The sequence below is a fragment of the Rissa tridactyla genome, chromosome 4 (assembly GCF_028500815.1).
Source record: "Rissa tridactyla isolate bRisTri1 chromosome 4, bRisTri1.patW.cur.20221130, whole genome shotgun sequence".
Lineage (NCBI taxonomy): Eukaryota > Metazoa > Chordata > Aves > Charadriiformes > Laridae > Rissa > Rissa tridactyla.
Genome location: NC_071469.1, coordinates 54,541,331 through 54,567,782, shown reverse-complemented (window position 1 = coordinate 54,567,782; position 26,452 = coordinate 54,541,331). Strand labels below are relative to the sequence as shown.

Genomic DNA, 26,452 nt, shown 5'->3' with positions numbered 1-26,452 from the left:
CAATAATCATGTTAGCTCTATCCCTCAGATTAATTAGCTAGATAAAATACGCATTTACCTCATTCTCCACAGAAAAACATCATTTAGCGACCGGCCGTTTAGGCAAGCATGCTACTGTTCAAAGCCAGATCTGGCTGATAACTAGGTGGAAAAGATGAGAGTCACAGCTCCATGAAGAACGGGCTCCTCCTCCCCTCCGCAGCAGCCCACCATGGCGAGGCCTGCTCCCGCTCCCCCTAAGTCTGTTTCCCGAGGACTCAGCACACCCGTATTTAAGGAAGTCCTCCACTGGGGATGTTTTATGGCTGTGGTTTCACTGTAACCCACCAAACTTTAGCTTCAGTGGAGGTCACAGCTGGAGGAGGCAGCCTAGACCCCATTCTGCCCGCTGCTGCCTCGGCTGCCCCTCAGAACACCACGTCTTAAACACAAACTTGGGTCTTACTTAGTGAGAATTGTGCCACAGTTCAAACCAAACAAGGTCTGTCTTTATTCTGTGACAAACTGTGGTTTTCAGGCCGTAAGAAATCATTGAACTGATGCTACACCAGCTCGGTGGGAAGAAACGGACATATCAAACCCCAACCTCAGCTCAGATGTCATTATATGACACCAGGTTTCTTTTTTAATACCATGGCATTAATTGCTGAAATCATGGCAACACTGCCATAACTTTTTCACGGTCAAGCATTGAGAATTAATTTTTCATAAACGTAAATCCTTGCAGCAGGGAATGGTTCAACTTGGACTTAACATGATAATGCCAAAATCTCAAAAAAATTCCTTCACTCAGAAGATGCCTTGAAATATCTGAAGCGCTAAGAAAAGTGCAGCCTTCCTGAGGGATCACCAGACGACGTGTGAGGAAGAGTGCTGCTCAGAAGCACCTTAGGTTTCAACACCTCCATATGTCTTGAGGTTGGCACCAGGTCCCTGGGGTTACTTTGGCAGCTGTGATTGCTGATGGGTTTCCTCTTCCTGGTGCAGGCATCTGGTGCTCCTCTCACCTCTGGAGTTAAAGGTAAAATACGTGCCTTAAATTGCCGCTACCTCAAAGTTGTGCAGGATCCTAAACTCTACATTCCCAGTAGCCAGTTCAAGAGGCACCTGCCCATCACGGAGCTGCTGAGGTGTGCGCCCACCACCCACTGCTCCGGCAGCACTGACAGTGGGTGGGTGCACCCTCTCATCCCACCAAACCCACGGTGCTGGAGGTGGGCAAAGCCAGGGCAAGGCGATGTTTGCCCAGACGCAGCCGCGACGGGCCTTGTGGCTGGCTCTGCTCACAGCCCAACCAGGCTGGGAGGGCACAGCCCCTGCCGAGGCAGCAGCTGCACCACTTGCTTTTATTAAATGCTCTCGTTGCATAATTGATCTCTGCGTGAACCCTTGGGAAGCAGCAGATGCTGGAGGTTCAAACCGATGCTTTCAATAACCTTGGATTTGTGATAAATAGTCATGTATAACTAACTGATACAGGTGATCACACAGCTCCACTTTATGCCTATGGAAATGTCTGTCCCGGCTGCAAAGCCGGGGCCGCAGTCCTTGCACAACCCTTATTTCCCTCCCTGACCTCTGCAGGCAGAGGCAGGATTTTTATCCTGTAAACAGTTCCCAGCTGTGCCCAGCCCTGGTGTGTCTTCAGCCCCCAGGTCCAGCAGCAGAGGCAACATCAACCCCATGGCCTCCACAGGCAGCACTGCTTCGGTTTCCAACTTGTAAGCAGAAGCTTGGACAACTTCCCCTACTGCTATCCTGCAAAAATGCCATGTGCAATCAGACCCCCTCCGGTGGCCACACACACCACAGATGAACCAGCGTGTCTTAGAATCACAGAATGGTTTGGGTTGGAAGGGACCTTAAAGACCATCTAGTTCCAACCCCCCCTCTGTTGGCAGGGACACCTCCCACTAGACCAGGTTGCTCCAAGCCCAACCCATCTTTGTCCTTGATCTCCTACCACAGCCGTTCCCACTCCCGTGACCACCAGGATATTGCCTTTCCAATGCCGGACTGTCTGCCCGGGGTCTGGCAGCAGCCTGGGGAAACCAGCCTCCACAGGGCCACGGTCACACACTTGCAAAACGAGGCACCTTCCACCATCAGCACGGCTCTCTGAAGAAGCAGAAGCGCAGATGTGGTGCTGCGAAAGCAAAGCCTTCCTTGCTTTCCTGAAGTAAAGGCTGCAGAAGTTCATATCTGAACATCTTGTGGCCAGCTGACTGTCCCATAAAGGTCAAAGTCATGGCCCACTGAGTTAGCACAGTGCTAAAGAATCAAGGCTTTCCAAAGCAAAACCACAGACTCCTTCCTTCAGGTGCATAAATATGTATTTAGGAGATCCCGCTTGGGAAGGTGTCAATGCCCATATTCAGTTGGCAGAAACTGGTAGGAAATTGAAGCTGAGACGGCTTTATTGTATGGGGAGGCTGAACATCAGCATGAACAGCTGGGGAAATACGAATTTCTGTTCTTTGTTTCATCTGCTGCGTCTGTGCAGCCTCCCAAGCTCTCACAGCGGAGTGGAGCTGGAAGGCTCCCTCCCAGCTTGCCAGGGATGCTGCAATGGAGACAGCACGCTGGGCGGGCAGGGATCTCCTCCAGCACCTACCTGTTTGGGCAAAAACCTGGCATTTCCCATCTCTCAGCCAGCAGAATACATTTTCTAATTACAAATTAATTGTGAATCATTATGTTTTCTTGCCACTAAAGATATCAATGCAAACGCTTTCAACAAGCTTCTTAATTTTTTAAAATGAGCAATTTAGGACTTAATTATTGCTTGAGTTTACATAGAAATAATTATTCTCTATTCCAGGTTGCTGTGAAACACTAGCGTTAAGGTGATATTTTCTTTATAAACTTTTGGGAAAACATGCCAAGTACATGAGCACAAGACTGGAGAAAGTCTTGCCTTTGACAATGATCCTCTTCACTATGAATGCTATATTCCTATCAAAGATGATTATCAAACACATCTGCTTGATTTTGCAGAACATCTGGAGCCCATCCACTTGCTGCCACAGAGGTCAGGTTCCGGATTATTTGTGTCGTCCTCCAGTTTCTCTTCGACAAATGTGGACTCAAAATACACTTTGCCTGATTTGAACTGAACAAGCAAACATGAGAAGCTGTACATGCAACATCTGTCTGAGAAGAGTTAAATTCCAGCACAGGAAAGGTCAATTTTAGCCAAGACACCCATCCATGCTTCCAATTCCTTCATTAGAGAAGCCTTAGTCATGGCACAAAAAGGTCATTCCTCCCTTCTATTATCTTTTCTTTTCTCACAAGAACTCTCATACGTGAGATTTAACCTGTCAGACTTTTAACTATGTCATTAGAAAGTTTATTAATCATAAATCAGCAGCTTTTTGGTTTTTCCTCCCAAACTTGAACAAGAGTTTTTGTGCTCCCTGCCCAAGCTTTTTCCTCACCTTCCTTCACTTATGCCCCGGATCTCTTCAACACTCCACGATTCCCGCAGCTCCTCGAGCTGCCTGCGGCACTGGGTACTTTCTCTGAAGAGCTTGCCCGGGCTCCTTGGTGCACAAGCATTTAATTCAAGCCATATTGGCAGGAAGAAACATCAGGCAGGGAGAGCTCGGAAGATTATTCCACTCTTGTGGAATTCAGCAGTGGGGCCGGCTTCTGCCAGGAGCCCAACACGAACTGTAAAATACAGATTAAATTCATGAGCACATATCTGAAAGGAAACTGTATGTCTAAGAGGATTATTTATATGAGTACATGTACACAGATGCCTGCTAGAATAATGCAGGTAATTTTGGGAGCTACTATTAATTTCTCGTAATTTCTGGTTGGCTGACATTTGCCCGCCTGTTTCCAAGTCAAGGCTTTCTAAACTCAAGCCATAGGGCAAGACGGTAACATACAGAGGAAAGCAATTGCAATTGTAATGAATTCTCTGCATTATTCATAAAAATTGCCTTACAATTTCATGGCTAAATACCTAGCAACACATTCACAGGCAAATCTTACAACCAGGCTGCAATCGGTCAGCAAAGAAGGGAAGCAAAGAAATCCATTCTCTGTGATAAAGCAACATCTGTCTCATCTAAAACGAGGAGAAATTAGTAAGTTAATTACTGTGCAAGTCTGATTTCCCCCTTGTTCATGTTATCTGCCATCAAGGAATAAAGTCACTACCCTCGTACAGGGTCTTGGTGTACACGCGGCTGACCTAGCACAGTCAATAAGGCAGACGGCAGATATCAGCAAACCAAGGTGGCGAAGAAGAGTTTGTTGCCATGCAGGGGCTGGTGAGTATTCACACACAGCTCCCTTTCGTAGAAACCCAAATCTGGCACCGAGGACATCTGCCTAACTGATCGTGTACCAAGGTGACCAGCATCTGAAAGAAATAGGCCTTTTCTAGGCTGCAAAAAGTCAGAGAAAGGGTAGCTTTGCTCTTGCTACACATCCCACCTCCCTCCGCCCGGGCAGCTCCCACCCTCGCCTGCGGTCAGCCCGCTGCCGGCCATCCCGGGGGACATCTCCTCTCACCCCCTTCCATGAAAGGCGGCATAGTGCACTCGGTCCTGCTGTGGACCACAGCACGTAAATGGAGTGTAAATGGGGAGGGGGGAAATGAATATTAAATATAAATAAATAATCTCATGCTCCCCATCAACCCTCTCTTCCTTGTTTTTCATATTTTTTTATTCTTTCAAGGTGCACGCTTGGTACCTGCAGCAGTTTCACTCCTAGCAGGAAAGAAATGAAAAAGGACTTTTCTTCAGCCACACAATAGCCTATTGTGCTCTCAAGACAGCGGGATACTGCAGCTGGGAGACAGATATTCCTATTTTCCGTGAGTTGTTACTATGGGCATTTATTCCCGGTGCTAGGCTACAGAGCATGGAAAAATAGGCTCAGCATTTGTAAAATATTTTTTAAAAACCCTAAATTGCTACGCTGGTGTCCTGAAGTCGGGGTAGTTTAACTGCCCTGTAGCATGATAGTCGCTCAAGAATAGACTTGGCGCTTGGAATATTCTCCCGCCACTGAGGATAGAGGCTAGCACAAGCTTCTTCGTGGCTCCGCAGCCATCTGTTCAGTATGGCAACCTCCTGACACCATCAGGAGCTGCTTGTCGAAATGGTGTGTCTCCATGTCACCTTTGACCCATAGCTGTGGCACATTCTGCAGATCCCTACAGATGACACCAGAGCCCAACGTTGCTGATCTGAGACGGGAAGCGTATCTTACCCTTCAACTCAAAAACTGACATTTATATTCAGATAGACGCCATCACACGGTCCCACGTGCCCTTGCACTGCGTCACGTGCAGCTTATTAAAATGAGTTATGGGGACAAAACTCCAGTGTGTTTAAACACAAGCTTTAAGGAGCAGTTCTTTGTATTTGTTGTATAGCTCTGAAACAGTTTAACACCCTAATAAAGGCTTTTCATACTCCTCTGTGTTTTAAAGAGAGTTTAAAGGTGTTTACATATGGTAGTACAGCCTTTAGTGGTACCGTAGCATTTGTTTCCTCTCCTCACTGAACAGCCCTTTGTCTGGCAAGGAATTGCGACTATCAGCTGCCTGCTTCCAGGTTTTTTTTACTAGGGGAAAACACAGCGATTCACAGTTTGGTTGTTAACATTGCACCTTTTAAAAATCAGAATATAATCAGGTACTCAAACAGCCGTGCCTTTCTTTTACAAGCACTAAAAAAAAAAAAAGGAAAATAGATGGTAGAGATGGGAACTGAAGTTGCAACAAGAAAAGTATGTTATACATCATTTCACAGACAAGGAATAAAACCAGAAACGTCTTAGCAACACACATGAGGCTGATGCTATTCAGTGCCCTGCGCTAAGGACGTTATTCTCAACTCTAAGACATCCCAGGGGTCACCATCAGCTAAGCCCAAACTGATACTGGAATGCAAGAGCCTAGTTCAAAGGCAAAAGTCAGCTGGAATCTCTCAGTGCTCACCCCTGTAAAATTTCTAGCATAAAATCTGGAAGAACTGAAGAGTACGAATCTATGATAAAGGGTTCCAGAAGCACTGTAGTGGTTTTAGTAAGTTATCAGGAAAAAAAAAGTGTCTGTGGATTCCAAGAGGTGATCTCTACAAAAGGAAATACCCAAAAGGAAGGACAAGAGAAAAACACAGGCAGAAAGGAATCAAGAATAGATGTGCAGTTGGTGCGACGTCAGCAAAGCTGTAAGACGTATATACCACTATGGATGTTCCCCAAAATTGTCACAGTATACTGGAGTACAAAAAGATCCAGTGGTTGGAAGGTTTTACATGAAAAAAAATGCATACGTATAGAAAAAGATTGTACAGAGGACCTTACCTGATCTCCTCCTATAGCAATCAGCTCTCCCCAGGGTTCAGAAGTGGCTTTAATATCAGAATTGAAAACAAAACAGGTAACAGGAATTAGTCAAAGCACAGCAAATGTGACAGAGGGCAGGGACACAGCTTACAGTAAATGCTCTCTTTTATTAGTTAGTTCATCAAAGCATTTCAGTTTTCTCTGGGAGATCTGACTCAGAGCAGCAATACAGTCATTTGCCTACTGTAACATTTCCATAGGAGTCGGCGTGACAGACTTGGATCACGGGACTAATACTTGGTGTCTTCAAGCTGCGTGGAAACCGGACTGTGTTCTGAAGAGCAGGAGTGACAAAATTGCTTGTAGCCACCTTCTCCTTACTCTGCTTTGAGCACCACACAAGAAAACACAAAATTTCATAGGGAAATAAAGTGACCTTGTAGTATTATGTACTGAGAATTCATAATCGCTGAATGCCGCGGTCTAACAATAGAACCATTACAGTACATTTGGTATTATGGGGTTCACGATAATTATTTGATGAGGTTTGTTAATAGTACATTTGGTACGCGTTTAGACATGAGAATTTTTTGATGTTTTGATTGATTTTGTATAGAAATAGTTTTAATGAAGTACCCAAAGCTTTAGAAAATAAATATTTCGATGAATATCAGATCTGATTAAGACACGTATAATGAGAGAGGTATAAGAAAATGCAGTTAAAATATATAAATTTTAAGTGCAAAAAGAAACACCATTACTTCTAAAGAATTCAAGCCTTTTTTTCCTCAAAACCAGCTCTCTCTTCCTCTAATAAAGCTAAAATACCAGCCTTTAAATAGGCAGTGCCACTATTCAGCTGGTAGGCAAGATACATCTATTGCACTAGAGGTACATAAGCGAAGAATGCATAATATTTTATTTTTAAACTTATTTACAGAAAGATATTGCACCAATCCATTGTCCTTTTTCAGTTTAACGTGTTAAGGAAAAAACTATTATTTACAAAGTTAAAAACAGAAGTGCAAAAGTAGACTGAAAGAAACCAGAAAGAATAAAGTTTATTTAAATTGCTAAGTACAGTTTATTACCTGACTATAGCCCACATCCAGTATGATCCAAAATAGTTTGTATCATATATATCTATAATTTCAGAAATCCTTGCATGTCTCTGTAGGTACAACCCTTTCCTTTTACGCTAATCACCAGAAGGTTTACATAAAATGTAAAGGCTAATCATAGCTTAACTTAATAGCTTTATTTCTCCAGGAAAGTGATGCTCCTTTAGGTAAACTGAAAAAGCTACAGAGTATTATACACGTATTTGAAAAGTAGTGATAAATCAAGAATGATGGTTTTCATTCTTCCTAAAAACCACGAGGGAAAGTTTGTTGATATTTCAGAACTGATGATTCTAAAGACACTGCCGGTCCAAATTGCATTAGCGCAGCGCATGGTCCCGTCTCGGTCTATCTGCCACTGGGACTCTCATGATGCATTTCTGGGGTGTAGGTGAGTAGAACAATCATGACCCAGAGATGAAGCAATGCCTGGGAAAAGAAAAGAAAGAATTAACTTCTCAGCACTGACAACCGCCTTTCAGAGCAGCTGTAAAAATGAGAGCTCTCAATGAGAGCTAATAACATCTAGTATTGTAAAAATATTTTGATTAAATATATTTTATATTATTCAGATACTCCTAAAAAAAAGAATTCCTATTTGCAGAATGAACTGCTGAGTCAGATTCCACAGAAGCCATTTGCAGAAAACTGAAGATTTTACACAAACAGCAGAACTAAATCTGTAGGAAACCAGGCTGCTTTATACCCTCTGGCTTTGCTTTCCCTCCGTGCCCCAGTAACTCCAGCTGTTCTCTCTGATATCCATCTCCCAGCCAGAACTGTGTGATCTGCCTCGAGTGACTGGTAAGTCACTATTCCTGTGCCGAGGGGCTGATACCAGACTGTAAAACATCTGAGTTCCATTTTCCTTACCACAGGCACTGGTTTGAGGCACTTTTATGAACTTTTTAGGAATGCTAATTCTCATTTGAATTTGGCTGAAGCTATCCAATTAGAATAGAAGCTGCTGAGGGTGCAACAAGGGCGATAACTGACAGAATACACAAACCACATTTCCTTAAAAAAAATAATATTCAAGTTATAATAGTTATAGTGAAGGTTCAGGTTGAAAAAGGGTAACTGCCACTGACTGCCCGATGTACAGCTCCTATGCAACCATCATTGAGCTTCACTTCAGATAGCAGCTTAGGTGGCAGAAGTCTTCAGTGTTTGGGTACAAAGCATTTTATTCATATATTGAAAAATCTAAGCCACGAACAGGAAGAGAGAGAGAGGTTAGGAATTAAATATCCCTGTTCCTTCTGGTACTGAACAGGCTGGAAGAAGCAATTGCAGGGGGGAACCACCATTTCCTTTATTCACCTGTGTCTGTGTGCTTTATATCCTGAAATAGTAACAGCTGTTCCTGGAAACTCTGTTCAGAAGAATCATTTTGCCTTCTCAAGGAACATTTTTGTCTTTCATTTCAAAGACTGAAAGGCTCAACCAGTGGAATATTTTCAAGCGAGGAGACTGCAAACCTGCCTTACCACAGGTCACTTAAACTGACGGACATCTGCCCTCCAGTGGAAAACGGAGGAAATTAATTTTTATCAATTGCAAGCCTCGATAGATAATCTCATCTGGTAAGGATGGGCAACTTTCTGCTATTTGTTTAAAGTCTAGCAAGAAAAACTTTTCTTGCTACTTTTTCAGCTACTAGAGAAGTGTGATTATTAGTCACTGAATGAAAAGTGAAGTGCCAAATATTAAAAAAAGCTATAACATGTCATTTCCTAAATGCAGTTGCACGCAGGTGTGGTGGGTTAACCTTGGCAACAGGTCACTATCATTCTGTATTTTAGTACTTTTACAGTCTTTTAAACGGTAGTTACATAAACACCTTTAGGACTGCTATACTAAGAATGCCTGGGGAAAACTGAAAACTGCCAAGCAACGCAACTCCAAAATGCTGCTATGTAAGTACTCTTTAGTCTGCTATACAAAAAAATACATCGAGTTTTTGAAGTTAATTATATAGCCTTTAGAACATCAAACATCTTGCAATTTAAATAGTATTCTATAATCGGCTATAGAAATGTTGCATTAAACTTCCTACTTTAAAGAAAGCTTACTCACCATGTAAATGATTACGAAGACCCTTGCTATGGGATAGCGCCTTAGAAAGATTCCCAGCCGAATGCTACACAAGAGAAAACCAAAGTGCACGAGTTAGCACTGAGCAATAAATTCCTGTCATTCCAATCACCACAAACTCATGAACATCAGCTGACTAGTTATACACATGGCTGCGTTTCTGATTGAATTTTACTTCACGTTCTCAAGACAGTAAATGAAGTGAGAAAATTCAGAATTCAGACCATAAAACATATTCTCCTAAGTTTTTCCGTTACATCCTAGACGCAGAGTGAAAAAGACTCAAGAGTTGTACAGGTTTTTTAAAACTCACAAATACGCTATCCAGTTGTCAAATTTCATTACTTTGAGGAGCTGTCATGAATCTTTCAAAAAGATTTCAGCAACTAAAACTTTGGATTCCCTTGAAAAAACTGATAGATCACTACCATTCTTATATTTCATTAGTTTACTAGGTTTTCCAAGTTTCCTGCTACAGTGCTACAAAGCATACTGCATTCAATGTGCACTCAGTAACATCTGTTAAAAAACCCCACATGCGCACTGAAGTGAGTATGATACTGCCAAATGAAGTTTAGTATTAAAACATCACGTGTAATAGGTCCCACTCATGGAAATCCTGATTATTCTTTCACAATGAACCTGACGTACCATGGAATCATAAAGGACTTTCTACGAAGGTATCTTGCTTTCGAAGCACTAATATGTATTACCAAATTTTGTTTTCTATTGGTATTTCATTCAAGTTTTGGAACACATCTTTGTTGTCAATATTGACAATTAACTGCTCAGAAAAGGGATCAAAGCAAGTCTTTTGCTGCACCCAGAATGATTTTTGTTTACTAATTCCTTGAACAGATTATCTTTCAACCTATCTATCAGAACCCAGAAGCTTGTCTTCATGACGATGCCTAAACAGGACTAAAAGAATACATACGATATTCCCCCGCTAATACACTCTTACAGAGTTTATCACAGACATAGTCAAAACCTCTGAAAGCAAAAAAGGTAGAAGGTGGTAATGATAAAGGTTAGGGGTTTTTGTACACAGTTTAGTCATTCTCTTGTATCCAAATCTACAAAAACGTTGTTTAAATAATTGACTATAATTTGCAAAAGCCCAAAGGATATTAATAGCATAGGAAAGCACAAGTCAACTAGGTGAATATTTAGTAATTTGTACTGTACTTTAGCTTTATTATTTTTTACTTTTACCTTCATAGAAGCAATTCAAAACAGAAGGTGTGCCACCTGAAACTGCAAAAGGATTCCAGCAATTACAAAACACGTTCCCTTACGACACTCTTACCTAAACTGATCTATACTACTGGCAGCTTTGCGAACTCTCCCATACATTCCTGCCATGTTAGTATCCATGTCACTGAACAGGACAGGAACATTACGCATACGAGCACCTATTTGAAGGGAAAAAAGCAATAAACCTCATTAGTCTAAAATCAGCTAAGTAGTTGTTTAAATAAAACAATTCGTAGTGTATAACAAAGATAAAAACAACATAAAAATAGTGATTAATCTGATTTACTGCCGTTTTGCTGGGGTCAGAGGAGTGTGTTTTGAGGGTAAGATTCTTGATAACCTTACAATCAAGTCAAATGTTTCTTCAATTTAGTATATTTTTTAAATTTATTTTGCTTTACTAGATGGACATCTTGATAGTTCTATCATATAATAATTCTATTATTAGGTGTATAAAATGATGGGTTTGATACTGCCACAGTTAAAACTCTGATAGCATTTCTGATACTAATTCAAATATTCCCAAAATTTCTACTTTATTTAAATTTTTACTGTGTATCAACTAAAAAAAAAAAAAGATTCTCAGATAACGTTACCTTTGTACTACTAAACTTAAGCTTACTGAAGTTACTTAAAAACAAGCCAAAAGGAAATCTATTTCAAATTTGCTAGTTCTCCTGACTTATTTCTTTAAAAGTCTTTCATTAGCAGAGAAACAAGAGTCTGGACCGTCATTTTTCAACTCTTAGTAATTTTAAAGTTACTTTCCATACATACACAATTACAAACTTTGACTTTGAAAAGTAGTATCTCAAAACCACGGATTGACTGCTGAGGTTCTCCTAGGGATACAGGATGATCGCTACACAGTACAGACAAACCAACCTCAGCAGAACCACCATATTTTAAGCTGCTTTTCAAGAAAAACAGAAAGCAATGAGGAAATTGATTTCATCGGATCATTGATTCTGATCAACTCTCAAAAGGATGTATCCCATTCTTGCTCACTTCCCAAACCCTTCTTACAAGGGAATACTTCTATCCTGCTTCTGACATTCAATTTAAACCTCACAAGACAGATTTACTTGCACCTGTGACAGGATTTGTAAATATGATCCAATAGTGCCATAGTATTGAAAATTAAAGATGAAATTGGCTTTATTAAGTTCACTATAAGTAATTTACACACAAGAAGGAGCTTCTACTTAACTATTTTTTATGATACTGGCTGCTGTTGACAAGGTCTCTGGCATAAGTTGCATATTTTCAGGATTTTGTTTTTTCCTTATAAACTCAGACTATCAGGTAAAGGCATTAGGAAATACAAAAGGCTGAACTGCAGAAGGACAGAGTTTTAAGTATCATACGTCCTTATTTACCTTCAGCACTGTCAATGCCTGCCATATTAATGGAAGGTCCATTAGTACTAGTGCCTTGGATAGCCTTCAGCTGTTGCTCAAGTCGTTCCAGTTGATAGACAAGTGAGTTTTTCTCTGTGCTCAGGTTCTCTAACATGGTTTGCTTCTGTATTAGTGTTTCTGTCAACTGATGAAGCCGATTTTCTAATTCTGTCTGACTACTACTACTTAGAGCCTTGTTTGTGAGCTAAAAAACAAAGCAAAGAAAAAAATCAGAATAAGTTCAAAGCCTGACCAACTAACATATTACAAAACTCTAAAAATCTAAGCCCTCCAAGAACCAAGTTACTCCATCACAGCATTTTTCAGGATAATACTATCAAAACAATGACCAATGAGGGCAATACAGAAGAAACTTGATTTGGACAGTTGCTAAAACAAGATTTTACGTGACACAAGAAACCCTGTGTAAAAACGTATTCCTACGTTTTCCACCTTTAATCAGATGAACATTTCTCTATAATCATAAGTTTGATCACAAAAATCAATGCTACGCCTCAGAGCTGAGTTTAAACAGTAGGCATGACAGTAGCAAGATAATCCAGTCTGGCTATCATACTTGCAACTTCACAAAACAAGTATGCAAAACGTTTTCAAGCGAGGGAGGAAAAACTCAGTACAAATGAGGAAAATCTGACGCCATTCTACAGGAAAGCTTGAATGAAAGTGGTGAAAATGCAGGATACGTTGCAGATGAATTGAGGAGCACTGAGGCAGAAAACATGATTATACTAGCAAACAGAAACTGCACGGACAGCAAATGAAGACATGAGTCATGTCACCCGATTTGCAGAAAGTATTTAAAGCAAATGGGAATCTCCAGATTGCTCTATGTGCAATAGCTCATCTGTTCACTGGTCTTGGATTTCAGCCACTTGTAACATCATATACCACAAAGATGTAGCTTCAAATGATGAAAAAATAGGATCAGCAGAAACCAGGGCAGTGAGATATTAAAAATACAAATTATATGCAATGCACCAGGGCAGGTAATCCTGAAGCCAGTATTACCACAAGAATCATCAGCTATCAGGCTCAAGAAATTTGTACTGCAACAAAACAATTTACAAATCCTCTGATGCTGTAACTGTACAGCTGACCATAGTTGACTCTAGACTATCAATTTCTCTACATATAGAGTACTTTTCTTTATGCTAAAATAATTTACAGAAAACGAGGCCTATGCCTTTATGCTGCCCAAAGAGACTGCGGGGCCTGACAAGTATCAGAAGGTTCCAAAAGGGATTAGATTGACTCAAGGAAAACAGGTCGATAAACACACTGGTGGGATTTAGCAGGGACTTAAACACTAATGTCCCTAATTCAATTACTGATGCTGAGCGAGGACAAGGGACTGAAGAAAGCAGCCAGACTCATATACTGGCCCCATTGCCACTGTCCAAAACAGAACAGTGGGCTAGATGGATCACTGAGTCTGTAGGACGTTACTTATGTTCTTATGCCCAGTTAAAGGGATCTTTGTAGAAATCTTGATGACCTCATCAAGCGCCAATGACTTTTTTCAGTTTTCAAAAAGAAGAGTGTTGATCCGGCACCACTCCATCATATCTAGTTGGGACACAGGTTGATTTCCCCCCCCCCCGCCAAAGACAAAAGCACATACAATTATGAATTAGGCCACTTACTACTTCATGGTTCCCTTGTACTCCCTCCACTCAAAACTCTACTCTGTACCGAAAACAAGTACATAGTACTTAGTAGAGCCTTTATGTTGCTTTTGTACAGTTAATTCAAATTAATAGTTCTCATCACTGTTTTCATTACTGAAGGTGATAAAGTTATTTTTTATACACACAGAGTACCTGATTTCTGAGCTTCTGAATTTCTTCCTCTCTGTCTTTTATTCTGCTTTGCAAAGTATTCTTTGTTCGATACAATTCTTCTTCGGTATAATGGAGTTCCTATGAAACGTATTACAATCACAAAAGATTTTATACATATATGTATTTTGAGAGACATCCTCTTATCTAGAGTTTCACAGTAGAACACAGAAAGGCAATATGCTGCAATCAAATAAAAACAAATTTAATTTTAGTTAAGTGCCTGGCTAGGATGGGGAAAAAAAAATAAGAGAGCCTATCACAAAGACACAACTCAAAAGACTTATCAAATTCTTTTGTGGAGACCGACCTAATATAAATATTAATTCAGACTTGTTTACTAAGAGTCACACAATTTCACTGGGACCATGATTTATCTTCCTTATACTCTCACCATTTATTATATCGCTACCTTGAAACGATGGCAATAATGTAACTCAAACAACTAGGAAATACTTTGGAGGGGAATCTGTATCCCTAAAGTAAACTGTCAATCTGAGATACCTTTTTTAAAGTGTTTAAAACCCCCCGGTATATCTATCTGTAATTCTGTATGACATAGATCTTCCTTTAAAGTTTAGGATAAATTAACATAACAAAAAGGGGAAGGAATATTAGTAAGGGACAATTCACTGAATAGCAAATCTAACCATAAATTTTGTTATTCCCATGATTTAGTGGCTATTTTAACTCCAACTTAAAGACCTGTTGTGCTTCTCCTTTAAATTAAGACAGTCTTCAAATCACTGTATCACTTCAGCTGTCAGTTGCTACAGAAAACAGATAATCCTATTCTCCCTTCAAACCATCATATTTAAAAGAAATAACACCCCTACTAATTTTCCATCTTCAGTCTCAGAAACCTCATGGCAACAGTTAAAGGAACTCCCAGACTGGACAGACTATAATTGTATTAAGTATCAATACACACAATTACTTTAAAAGCACATGTAAACGTGTGTCATCAAAAGGAATACTTCAGTTTCTGTAATAACTGATAATGCCTTTTTTTCTTAGTTCACCTCATTTTTTCTGTATGTAGTGTTGACTTAAAATATACCCCTCAGAAGGGCAGGAGTAACAAAATACAATCTACCATCTGCTTTAATGTAATAAACATCAGCTATCCATCACGAGCAGACCTCGACTTCTGCCTTTTAATTAGTTCAAGCTGCTAGCATCTCATTAAAATGTAAATTCTGGAAGGACAGATAATCCTATAAGATAAATTGTTCCTAGCAGATACAGTGTACTCTCCTGCTCTCCTCATTATTCATTCTCTTTACATGAGTTTTTTCTTACAGAGAAGTTTTTTAATAGGGTGCAAAGCATTTGTCTGATTCTACTGAATAGTAGGTTTGTTCACGTGGAATATGAGCTTGCCTTTTTCCCTCCCTCTTTTTAGCACAAAACTGCTTAAATCAAGGGGGAGTTTGCTTAAAAGGATGAAATAATCTGACAAAATTCATTAATATAATTTTTTTCAGCAATTTGTCTTAAGGAGCAGTTGGGAAGTAACAACATTTGGATTCAGAACTCAGTAACAAGTGGATCAAAAGAAAACAATCTATGAATTGGTACTACAATAGCATTGTTTTACAAGCTAAATCTTATGTAGTAATTGAGCACAGGAAGTTCCACAGTAACCATTTTTAGCATTTAAGTTTTTTGACATAAGTAACAGTTACAAATGTTACTATATCCCCATTGTTCGATTATTGCCCCGCTGAATAAAATTTAAGATGATGATCAATTTTGTGCACTCCCTAGGGTCATGTTTATTCTTTAATAAAATAGTGAGATCTCTGTTTACCAGGAGCATCCAGAAGGCCCTGAAAATTGCTTAATACTGGTTGCACTTTCTTTGTCCCAGTGACATTCATTAAGCTTTTGGGTATTTCTTTGGAATACTAGACACAAAAAAAACCCCCAAATACTGTATAAGCTACTCTCCTATTAAGCCAAATGCTTCACTGATGACACAACACGAGGCTTAAAATAAGGCCTTTCAGCTTTCAAGAATTCCTTGCCTGTTTTTGCCGTTCTAGTTCAGCTTCTGCCTCTTGTTTGGCCATTTTATGTGCTGCTATTTGTTCTTGTAGGTCTTGAAGCTGCTCTCTCACTGACTCAGCTTCACTTACCTGCTGAGTCTCCATATCCTGAAACGAACAGAAATGTTACCATCTCACTAACATTCACACAGTACTGCAATCTGTCACAGGTGACAGCAAAACAAAGTTATATCTGCAATATTGCTTCAAAAGAAAATGAATTGTAAAATCAATTGTATAGAATAAGTGGCATTTGGTCATCTTAGAAAAAAATATTTTTTACTAATGTAGTAACAGAAGAAATGCATTTTGTGAACATGAAAGGCCTCCAATTTTTCCCTTCTACTGTCTACAGGCTAAAACTGTGTAAAGTAGACTTGCATGCAACTGCTGGGTTGAGCCAATTATGCCAGCAGACGACTTGGATTACAGTTGCTTCAAGGATTAGTAGCCCTTGCAGAAAGAGATATAGGTGATCTCTGGAGAAATCATCACGCTTGTTTGGAAAGAAATGCTTCCCTCAAAAGGAGCACACAGTAGTGAGGGAAGACAGAAGTGCTATCTATAGTATTCCTCCCACATGACCTGAAGTGGTGAGAGAGGGTATGGAAAGAAATCGGGTATCAATAAGCACTTGCCTCACCTTGAGCAAAAGTTGGCTTATTTTAAAACTAGGTCAAATAAACACTAGAAGCAACAGCCCTAAAGTATACCAGAAAACAGTCCTTTGTGCATGGTTAACTACAAATACATGTGTACATGATCATAGCTACCTGCAGCTCTGTTCTCATCTGTTGTATTTGTCCCATTAGTTTCTGTATTTCTTCTCTCTGAGTGTCTCGCTCATGTCTCAGTTCTTCTAGTTCCATTGTGCTCGCAGTATTGCTATCCAGGCCTTCAATACCAGAGCCTTCTTTTAAGCTGTTTATTAACTTTTCTTTAGACTGAAATAATTAAATCAACATGTTATTTATTGCAGTATTTAACAAGTGCTCAACTACAATACGCCAAAATGACTTTGCTTTAAAATTCAAATGTAGACATACAGTAAAAGAACTGCTGTATTTGTTCTTTTAGCCAAGTTACTAATTAATGAAATGAAATTTAAAGTGAAAATCCTTCCCTACTGATAATTTTTCTGACTTCCTGTATGCCATGAGACCACATTTACTGAAAATCCATGTTATCTGAGGAAAAGTACAGCTTTTCTCTTTAGAAGTGCCTGGAATGTCAAACATGTCCTAGATAACAATTTTGACTTTCTAGATACCATAAGAGAGAAGACAGACACTAACAGAGACTAAACCCAAAACTGACTCCCTTTCATTCCATCCTTTCTCCTGCCAACAAACCCAAATAAGAGCCAAATACAGCAACAACTCTCCTGGGAAAGAGGATGAACCATTTTATTCAGAGTCAACCAAATGTCAGCTCGGCATTGACTTCTGATCTCATGTTTCTCACATTTATCAAGACGATTTAAAACCTGTCCTTAGATATCAGACTAAATTAATAACTCTAAACAGACACCTTTATCTTCAACGTTTTGCTAACTTTTATAAACAAGACTGACCACTTTTGGAGTTGGTATAGTTGACAACTTAAGTAGCACAGAATTCTGCACAAAATACCTAATTTTGCCATTGTTTATATAATGCTGATCATATGCAACCTTTCAGGATATATAAAAATATTTCCTTTGGTTTACACATAAGAAGCCATTATATGCGACGCTTCGGCCCCAAGTAGAATAGAGCAATATTCTTGACTCAAGAATACTGGGTGTGGAACAAATAATAGGTTACATCTATTTACCTGTCTGCCTAAGATTGGACTCTTAGATACAGAACACACTGATGGATGTTGCACAGTTAAGTGCAACGGTTCACCTGGATTTTTCTTTAAGTTCAGGACCTGAACTTCCATTTCAGTCACTTAACTCAATCTGTAAACTTAAATTTACACAATGCAGACTGGTAGCTCTTCTGTACAGGTATCATTATACATATGCCCCAAAATATATTACAGGTCACATGAAAAAAAAAACACAAATTAGATTATTTGAAGGACAACACTGTAGAAAAAGGTAAGTGTCCAAATCAAGGTGAATTTCTTTACAAAACTGCTTACTTGGAGTATGCGAGTAGCTTTCTGTTTATAGTCTGCCAGTTCCTGTTTTGCAGATTCTAGGTGGTTTTTAGTTACTTTGACTTGCTGCTGAAGCTCATCAGCTCTCCTCTTTTCATCTAAATACTTTCTTTCTGCTACAGTTATCCCTTCTGCCAAGTTCTGACGTTCTGCTTCCATTTTACTTAGACGAGCCGCAAACTCATTCTATTAGCAATAAAGAAACAACACTTTGTGTTTAAACACAATCTCAACTTTAACCTAGAAAGGAAAAAAGAAAGTTTAAAAGCAACCACACATGACACAACACCTCTTATCTACCACCTCCAACTTAAAGTTGCATTAGTGCCATGTGCAAAGAAATCTTGCTTGCTTAAGCAAGTGCTAGTGTCAGTAAAAATAGGCATTTCTTTCCCCCCACCAGAAATAGTGAGGGAATAACAATCTTCCTATTTTTACATTTGGTAAACAAAAAGCAAGCTTTCCCCTCCAAAATTTTTATCAAATGTAGTCTGCCATATTTTGATGTAAAAAACCCCAAACCAGACTCTGATAAAGATTTTCAAAGACGCTACTATACATAACAAAGGCTAAGCCAAGTGTGGAAAGCAGTCTCTAGCAATGATGTACTCACATATTTACCACACAAGTTATGTCCAGCTTAATGTTCTTAAGTTTATATATTCAAATTGTGTAACAATCTGTTGTGTAAGAACATAGTACGGAAAATTAAATTGATTACTAATTTAGTTTGAAAACATGTTTACATGCTAAAGTTAGCATGAAAAAAAACAGTAAAAATTATCAGCATTGATCCTCAAAAACTTTTAATCACGAAGCTTTCAAAATAACATATAAAAAGTAAATTAGCATCATGAGGATGCAGCAGACAGCACATCCTCCCAAGCACTCAGTACCCTGAACGGCAACTGAAGTCAACGAGAAGAGAGCAGTTGGAACCTCATCGATTTGATCTCAAAGGCAGTCTGAAACTCTTCCTTACTCTTCATGTCTAACCTGCATTTGTTTGTAACTTTCTTGCTCTCGCTTGAGTGCGGAGTCTGCATCACGCAGCCTTTCTTGAAGAGTTTGAAGGGCTTGATTTTGCAAACTGCTCCCTTCACTGTGGTCTTGTATTATCCTGAAAGAGCGACATATATATTAATTGAAAAAGAAGAAATCTAGTGTGAATTTCATGTAGTAATAGGACTACCTGGTTTTCAGACCAGCTTTGAAAATTTACCCAGTAAACTACTAAACATGGTGTGAGGGCTGGAGTTAGTGACTCGCATCTCCTCCCTGACCTATATTCTGGAGTATCCAATTGCCAATTCATATCCCAGCACTGAGGTAAGTCAGAGAAGTCTTCATATTTGTGGATAAGCAAATGTATTTTTCAAGACAAAAACATTTTTCTTGAGATCTTCAGCTTCAGGCGTCTGACACAAACACAAATACTTTATACAAAATGGATTTCAATAATGAGGTGACAACTGCTCCTATTTTTGCCCTCTTCCCACTGCCAGCTATGATATAACGGGCTGAGAGCAAACTTTAATCCTCGTATTTCAAATCTTGATACAATCCCTTTCCCCATTAATTTATTCATTTTTATTCTTAAAGAGACTAAATTATCTACCTTAAATTTTCCGACTTACTACTATTTGCAGAATTATGAAGTATGGAATTATGAAGTACCGTGATTTTTCACTCTGCAATGCTTCCAAAGCTTCTTTCCGAGCACTTAAGAGCTGATCAGCTTCTTGCAACCGTACTTTCAGCACAGCTAGCTGTGAATCCTTGGCACCAACAGCTTCTGTCAGATCATCAACTCGAGCTCGAAGTTCTCTAACCATCCTGTCGCTCTTTGAATGGTCGACGTTCCACTTCTCAACCCTTTCCCGGGATTTGTTCAATTCTACAAAATGAGAAGTTTCTTTGAAGTTTATAAATGCAGATATTGCAAGGCCTTGTAAATGGTCAGGATACACACATCACATTTCTTAAAGAAAGGAATTAAATACAACCAAGTTGAAGTAACGCTTACAACTTTACAAGCTACCAAGAAGTAACAAATGCCAGACTGGCTGCAGAGCACAACCCATAAAAATGTGCAGGTGATTTCAAAACAGGCATTTCATTCTGTGTCACACTGCACTTGACAAATTTTACCTGCCCCACCCCTTGCAATGATCTACTGTCAAATACCCCTGTGCAAACAAGCCTCTGGAAACCTCTGCATAAAGCACCTAGTTCAAGACAATGTGACAATAAACTCAACCTAACAGTAGAAAAACACACCAGTGTTGAAATAATGCCTGAATATTTACAGAGGCTTCTGTTTTTAATCAAACATCACATATTAAACTCCAATGGAAATTACAATTCTCTAGCTCATCTGATTACTTTGAAAAAAATGTGGTCCCTCAGTTGTATGCCTAACAGCAGGAGTTTGCTCAAGGTTTTATCACTTAAGTGTTTAATTTATACTCATATTTTTTATATTTGTTACTTCATTTGGCTTTGAAAAAGCTAGTCATACAAGTCATACAAAAACACTAAAAATTTTTACTGTTAGTTTCTAGACATCAGAGATTACAGCCTACAGCCAGAAAGTAGTCAGACTTTGAAGTATTTAAAGGAATTTATTAATTTAAAAATAGGTATTTTGCAATAGCCATTAAAATGCAGGAAAGGTATTTTAATACTGATAAGATTTTCCAGCACTGTTTTAATATGATGTAAGTTTTGGAACTAACTTGATTGCACCATTTTAATCAACATTTGTGTTATCTTTGTAGTTGAACAAGCCTTTTAGGTTTTTTTCCAGCTCATTATTCTGAAACCAAGAATCATTTTGCTTGGCAAATCATACATGGAAATTTAACTAGAAAGATTTTATTATGAATAGAAAACACTAACATAGAAATAGCATTGTTTTCTAGTTCACTAGCATTTTAATAATACGTTACAGTTGAGCTTCCAAACCACAGTACCTTCTTGTGTTTCTTTGGACCTCTGAATTAATGAAGCCATTTCTTGATTTAAAGATTGAACTTCATTCCGCAGCAGCTGATTCTCCAGACGAAGATTGGATAGCTCATGTGATTTGCAATCATCATTAGCTGAAAGGCTGGGATTAGTTACTGGACTTAGTGATGTATCCTTCACACCATCACCTTGTGTTCCCAGTCCAGAATCTGAACTGTCTGGAGTTTCTGTACAGAGAGATGCAAGTTAAAACTAACACATGCATTTGTAAGTTGCCTTGATGTAAACAGCAATTCCGTGTTCTGCATCAGCGGTTAAATGAATAAATAAATAACAACAGCTTATTGAAATGGAATATGGAGCTGCTTCTCCCAAGGGACTTCCACAAAATAGGACTACTATATAGCATACATGCATCATTTTTGTTAATCCTGCAAGACAAGATGTGGAAGTTATAAAATTTCTTATTACATTAATGTCAAACTCACAATTTTCAAAACCTGAATACTTTTTTATGACTATGTTGCCCAGAGATGTCTTCAGAAGATGAGACAGCAACAGAAGAGATTAAATATACATAGTAACTAACTAAGGGAATTTTCAGTACAAGTTCATTCTAGTTTTCCATTACGATTTCGATTTCGAGGATGTAAATTTTATTTAAAAAAAAATCTCTTCAGGTGGCTATACTTATTTTGATATCAAACCTAGACATGTAACTCAGCCACGTAGCTACATATTTTAGTTATCTTTATGTAAAAAAGCCTTTTAAGAATTATTTCAAAGATCAAAACATGATCTTACTGATAATTCTGTATTAACAATTCTCTCAAAATATTTTTTCAAAAGCACTTGAGAAATCAAGCTGCAGTGATTTGAAGCAGGAGCATGATCTTTCCTTTCTCTAATGAAAAAATATAAAGTAGATATACTCTGTCAAACTGTTAAAAGCTTTCTGCCAATACAAACTCAAATTCTGTAGATTATAGAAACCAAAATAGAGGGGTTTATTTTTCTTTTTTAAAATCTTAGAACCTCGGTGAGAACAGTAAGGGAACTCCTGGCAGTATTCTGAACTTGCAAGGAAGGAGGAACCGACAGCCTTTCCCCACCATGCACAAACACACACAGGGTGTCCTGGATTGATGCTGTGAAATTGACACATCCACTGTAACAGATTTCAGCGGGCAGATAGTTGGAAGCTTTGAAGCAGTATTAACATAGAACAACATAGCACGCAATAAGCAAACAAGCAGGCAATCCACAAACATTACTTCTGAATTTACTGTCCCAGATGAGTAACTGCTGAAAATCCAGGGGGACAGATTGCAAATAATTGCAAACAAGACTGCAGTTTAGCTGTTACAACGTTCTTTACTCCACCTTGTGATCACCAACCAACCTGGCTCCACCTTCCTTGTTACCACTGCAACAGCCCCTATCACCCTGAGCCCAGGGAGCTGGGGCAGACTATTAATTCTGAACAACACCATACCGACAAGTAGTGGCAGCAACAAGATTTCTTCCACATTTTCTCAAACCCCTTTCCTATTTAAGCAGTTCTAACGAGTGCCGTTTCCTTCCTTTTGATTCACTTACACAATTTCCAAATCAACAGACAATTTATCCTCAATCTGTCGTCCAGAAAAATCAATATATAAATGAAGCTAACAAAGCAATAAATTAGCCATTTATAACACATATTACATTATACCCATGTCAATGTACAAAGAATAATGTTAATTTTTTTTGTCTATAGCTAATGTATCATAAGCTACTTCAACAGATGCTATACAGAACATTTAAATCACACAGACGTATCTATACAATCAACTTTGAAACCAGTGTGCTCAAACTCTATGTTGTAATTGCATGTTTCCTCATCTGGCAGTTCCACAATGCAAACTCCTCTCAAAAATCTTCAGAAGAAAATTCAACAGACCACATTGAGCAAAACAACTATGTTTCTCAAGCACCAATCAGCAAGGTGATATAGCCAGGTCTAACATATTTGAATTATTATTAGGAGTAGTAATAAACCTTACTGAAAAGTTACAGACACAGAAATACAAAAATATTCACATCTTTGGAAATGATCCTTTTTATGTCTTAAACTTTTCAGCATACTTAATGTACTAAGTAAAAAACTGGCATTTACGATGCTTTACACACTCAAAGTTCTGAACAAATAATGAAGTACTCTAACAACATTATTTGGAAATAATATAACCATTTGCTTCAACTTCAGAGAATAAACAGCAGCAGTCTGTAGCACAGCAACAGCAAGGAGTGAGTTTAGATCGGACAGCCTGACAGAGAACACAAGTTCCTGACACACTGTCCTTTGCATTGACTTGAGAATAGCCCCAACTTTTGACCATGTGGCCTGGAGGTTCTTTCAGGCATCCCCATTTAGACTGCAGTAATGACCTACTTCTGCCAAATCCAAACGCTTTATCTATCCAGCTCTCTCACGCCTGTAGCTCTACAACAGCCTGTCTTCACATACAAACTCCCACTTCACAGGACCAGCGGGTTTGACAGCATACCCCTCTTCCATGGTGGAACAGAGAAAACCTCACATCACCTCAGCCGGTACACTGGACAACAGCCAACACCAGCTACCAGCCAGTGAAAGTCACTCACTCTCCTACGTGGCAACAACGGGTAAGGGCCCCTGAGTGATCAAACAAATGCAGCAGTGCCTGTGCTTCCAAGCGGGGATGTACGGGGACTGAGGCAAGGTTAGGTCACAGCTCAGGGAGGTCAAGATGAGCAGCAGCAATGAGGTAGATCAAGAACATAAAAGATTTAGGTATTAATTACACAGTTTGTCAAATTAGCATGGTATCTAAGTGATGAAAAAACGTTAAAGACCCTGCTGTACTCCACACATTTGACATACTACTACCACTAAATGTTTCGTGAAGTGACAGTAAATCCATTACCTAGCCTTACCCTAAACACACTTGAGTTTTAAATATCTCTAGGTTCAATACTAGTTAACTACCATTGCCTTGGCTCCTGATGGAATTATCTTCAGTAGTTTTTGCACTCTGTGTACTTGTAGACACAGAACTAATGCTTGAAGTCCGAGAGTGATTTTGAAGAACAGGTGCCTTGCTCTTCTCTTTTTTAGAGTCCATCCTTCCATTAGGCTCTTTCTCCGAACTGTTGAGAAAATCAAAGAGCAGCTCATCATCAGGTTCCGACTTTTTTCTTCTGACAAAATGTGAGGCAGCTCTGGGTGTGGAAACACTTTCTACGGGAGAAGCGACGTCTGAAGATGTCCTACGTGCTGGTTTAACATTTGCTGTTCCTGCCAGGATTGTGGCCTTCTGATGTTTAATATTTTCAGCTGCTGAGGAGATGTAGGCTGCTTTGGATGATGTCTGATACTTGAGTTCTCCAGTATGCTGACGTAATTCAGAATATTCATTAGCAGAGTCCAAATTCTTATGATCATAAGCTGCACTGCTTGTTGTGTCTTTTTTGCTCAGAGCCGATGCAGCTCCTTGATCAACTCTGTTGAGTAGATCCTCTGCCTTTCCAGCGAGATCAGCAAGCCAAGACATGATGGATGCCTGTTGACAAACTCTAAAAAATTAAAATTTCAGGACCATATGCTGCAAAAGACATAGAATGATTACAAATCAGACTGGTGTTGGTAAGGGAAGATGTATGGGTTACCTAAACAACTGTTGTGGTAATCTATTAGTGCTGTAATTATTTTAACACTTTTCTGCTGCTCACTTGGTATTTCACTGTTTTGGTAACTGATGGAAACAAACCAAATCAGTTTCTGCAGAAAGCAGACAAAACCAAGGCTTAGCTATCAGACCGGCACATCTGTTTCTGGCATCTGCACCTGCTGCAGAGCATCCAGCCTGATAGCCAATCTGGAACAATAACAGAAAATAAAATTTACTTGCACCTGACAAAACCAAACTCTGTTGGAGGAGGAGAAGTGGCCAGATGATTATTACAGCAATTGGTAACTACACAGCCTTAGATGTTTGGCCTACAGATTCATAATCTGGGTCAGACGAACTTCTCCCAGCAAACTTTGCAGCCTTCCATGACACCAACACGGGGGACAGGAGCAGGCCTTCACTTCCACCCAGGGCCTGCGAGACCACACAGGCGACGTGTCACACCCCAGCTCCTAGGAAGGGCCCCTTCACCCCAGGGAAAGCTTGTGGAGGGTCCCTTGGCCCAGCACACCTCCAGGCAAGGCCTGGCAACGCTCCGGGTGGCCTCAGCCCCCCCACCCCCTCCCTCCCTCCCTCCCTCCCTCCCTCCCTCTGCACGGCTGCCTGTCCCTCAGCCCTACCCGGCAGCCCTCAGGAGCGGCGGAGGCCTCGGTACAGCCCGAGCCTCACCTCCTCCCAGCGGGGGAGACCCCGTTACCGAGGAGGGGGAGTCGTGAGGGGGCGAAAGTCACTGGCGAGGCCCCGGGCCGGGCTCGGCGGCGCTACCCCATCTTCCGGCAGACGTGGCCGCGCTTCCGGGACGTGACGCGCAGGCGCGGGGGGAGACGTGTGACGTAGCACGTCGCATCGAGCCCCGCGTCCCGGTGGGAGGGGAGGGGCGGTAATGGCGGCCTCTGAGGAGACCGGCCCTTCGTGATTCCTGCACTTCTGCCTTGGGATGGCAGGAGGAGCTGCAGCCCTGCAGGGAGAGAGGGGGCGAGAAAGGTCTTCGGCGTGGCTGTTAGAAACAGGCAAGCGCGACGGTCTGCGTCTTTGCTAGCGTCGAAGGCTGGTAGTGTGTAAAATCGCGGCTTGGCCTGACAGAAGCTTTCTGGGCAGAGGCGGGTTTGGGCCCCTCACAACAAAAAAAGGCATTGAGGTGTCAGAGTGTGTCCAGAGAAGGGCAACGAAGCTGGTGAGGGGTCTGGAGCACAAGTCTTCCGAGGAGTGGCTGAGGGAGATGGGGTTGTTCAGCCTGGAGAAGAGAAGGCTGAAGAGAGACCTTATCGCTCTCTACAGCTCCCTGAAAGGAGGGTGTAGCCAGAGGGGGTCGGCCTCTTCTCCCAAGTAACAGGCAATAGGACAAGAGGAAACGGCCTCAAGTTGCGCCAGGGGAGGTTTAGGTTGGCTATTAGGAAAAATTTCTTCACCAAAAGGGTTATCAAACATTGGAACAGGCTGCCCAGGGAAAGTGGAATCACCATCCCTGGAGGTATTTAAAAGACAGGTAGATCTGGTGCTTAGGGACATAGTTTAGTG

At 40.2% G+C, this 26,452-nt stretch overlaps 1 protein-coding gene across 10 annotated transcripts; it reads right to left on the bottom strand.

Annotated features, from left to right (window-relative positions):
• Positions 1–6,465: 6,465 nt before the first annotated feature.
• GOLGA5 (golgin A5) lies at positions 6,466–25,746 on the bottom strand. Of its 10 annotated transcripts, none has more exons than XM_054200743.1 (13): positions 25,632–25,746; positions 24,232–24,818; positions 21,227–21,448; positions 19,929–20,148; positions 19,248–19,371; positions 18,234–18,437; positions 16,877–17,047; positions 16,083–16,211; positions 14,035–14,133; positions 12,173–12,398; positions 10,846–10,951; positions 9,519–9,582; positions 6,466–7,868 (listed from the first exon to the last, which is right to left on the bottom strand). In XM_054200743.1, exons 2-13 carry the CDS (start codon positions 24,794–24,796, stop codon positions 7,788–7,790), a joined length of 2,211 nt encoding a protein of 736 aa, XP_054056718.1. In that variant the 5' UTR covers positions 24,797–24,818; positions 25,632–25,746; the 3' UTR covers positions 6,466–7,787. The 10 variants fall into 10 exon arrangements, 9 of the variants coding, with proteins under 9 accessions (XP_054056718.1, XP_054056720.1, XP_054056719.1 ...); XM_054200745.1 differs by having other exon boundaries at positions 24,232–24,847; positions 25,555–25,739; XM_054200744.1 differs by having other exon boundaries at positions 25,555–25,739.
• Between the last annotated feature and the right edge of the window lie 706 nt (positions 25,747–26,452).

What these genes read in the sequence shown, in the direction of transcription:
- GOLGA5 (XM_054200743.1), bottom strand. Translation starts at nt 24,796, where the DNA reads ATGTCTTGGCTTGCTGATCTCGCTGGAAAGGCAGAGGATCTACTCAAC. An exon ending in TTGCAGAGTGAAAAATCACG is followed by an intron (nt 19,372 to 19,928) that starts GTACTTCATAAT and finishes TCGCTCTTTCAG; the next exon opens with GATAATACAAGACCACAGTG. An exon ending in AGTAGTATAGATCAGTTTAG is followed by an intron (nt 9,583 to 10,845) that starts GTAAGAGTGTCG and finishes TCTCTTGTGTAG; the next exon opens with CATTCGGCTGGGAATCTTTC.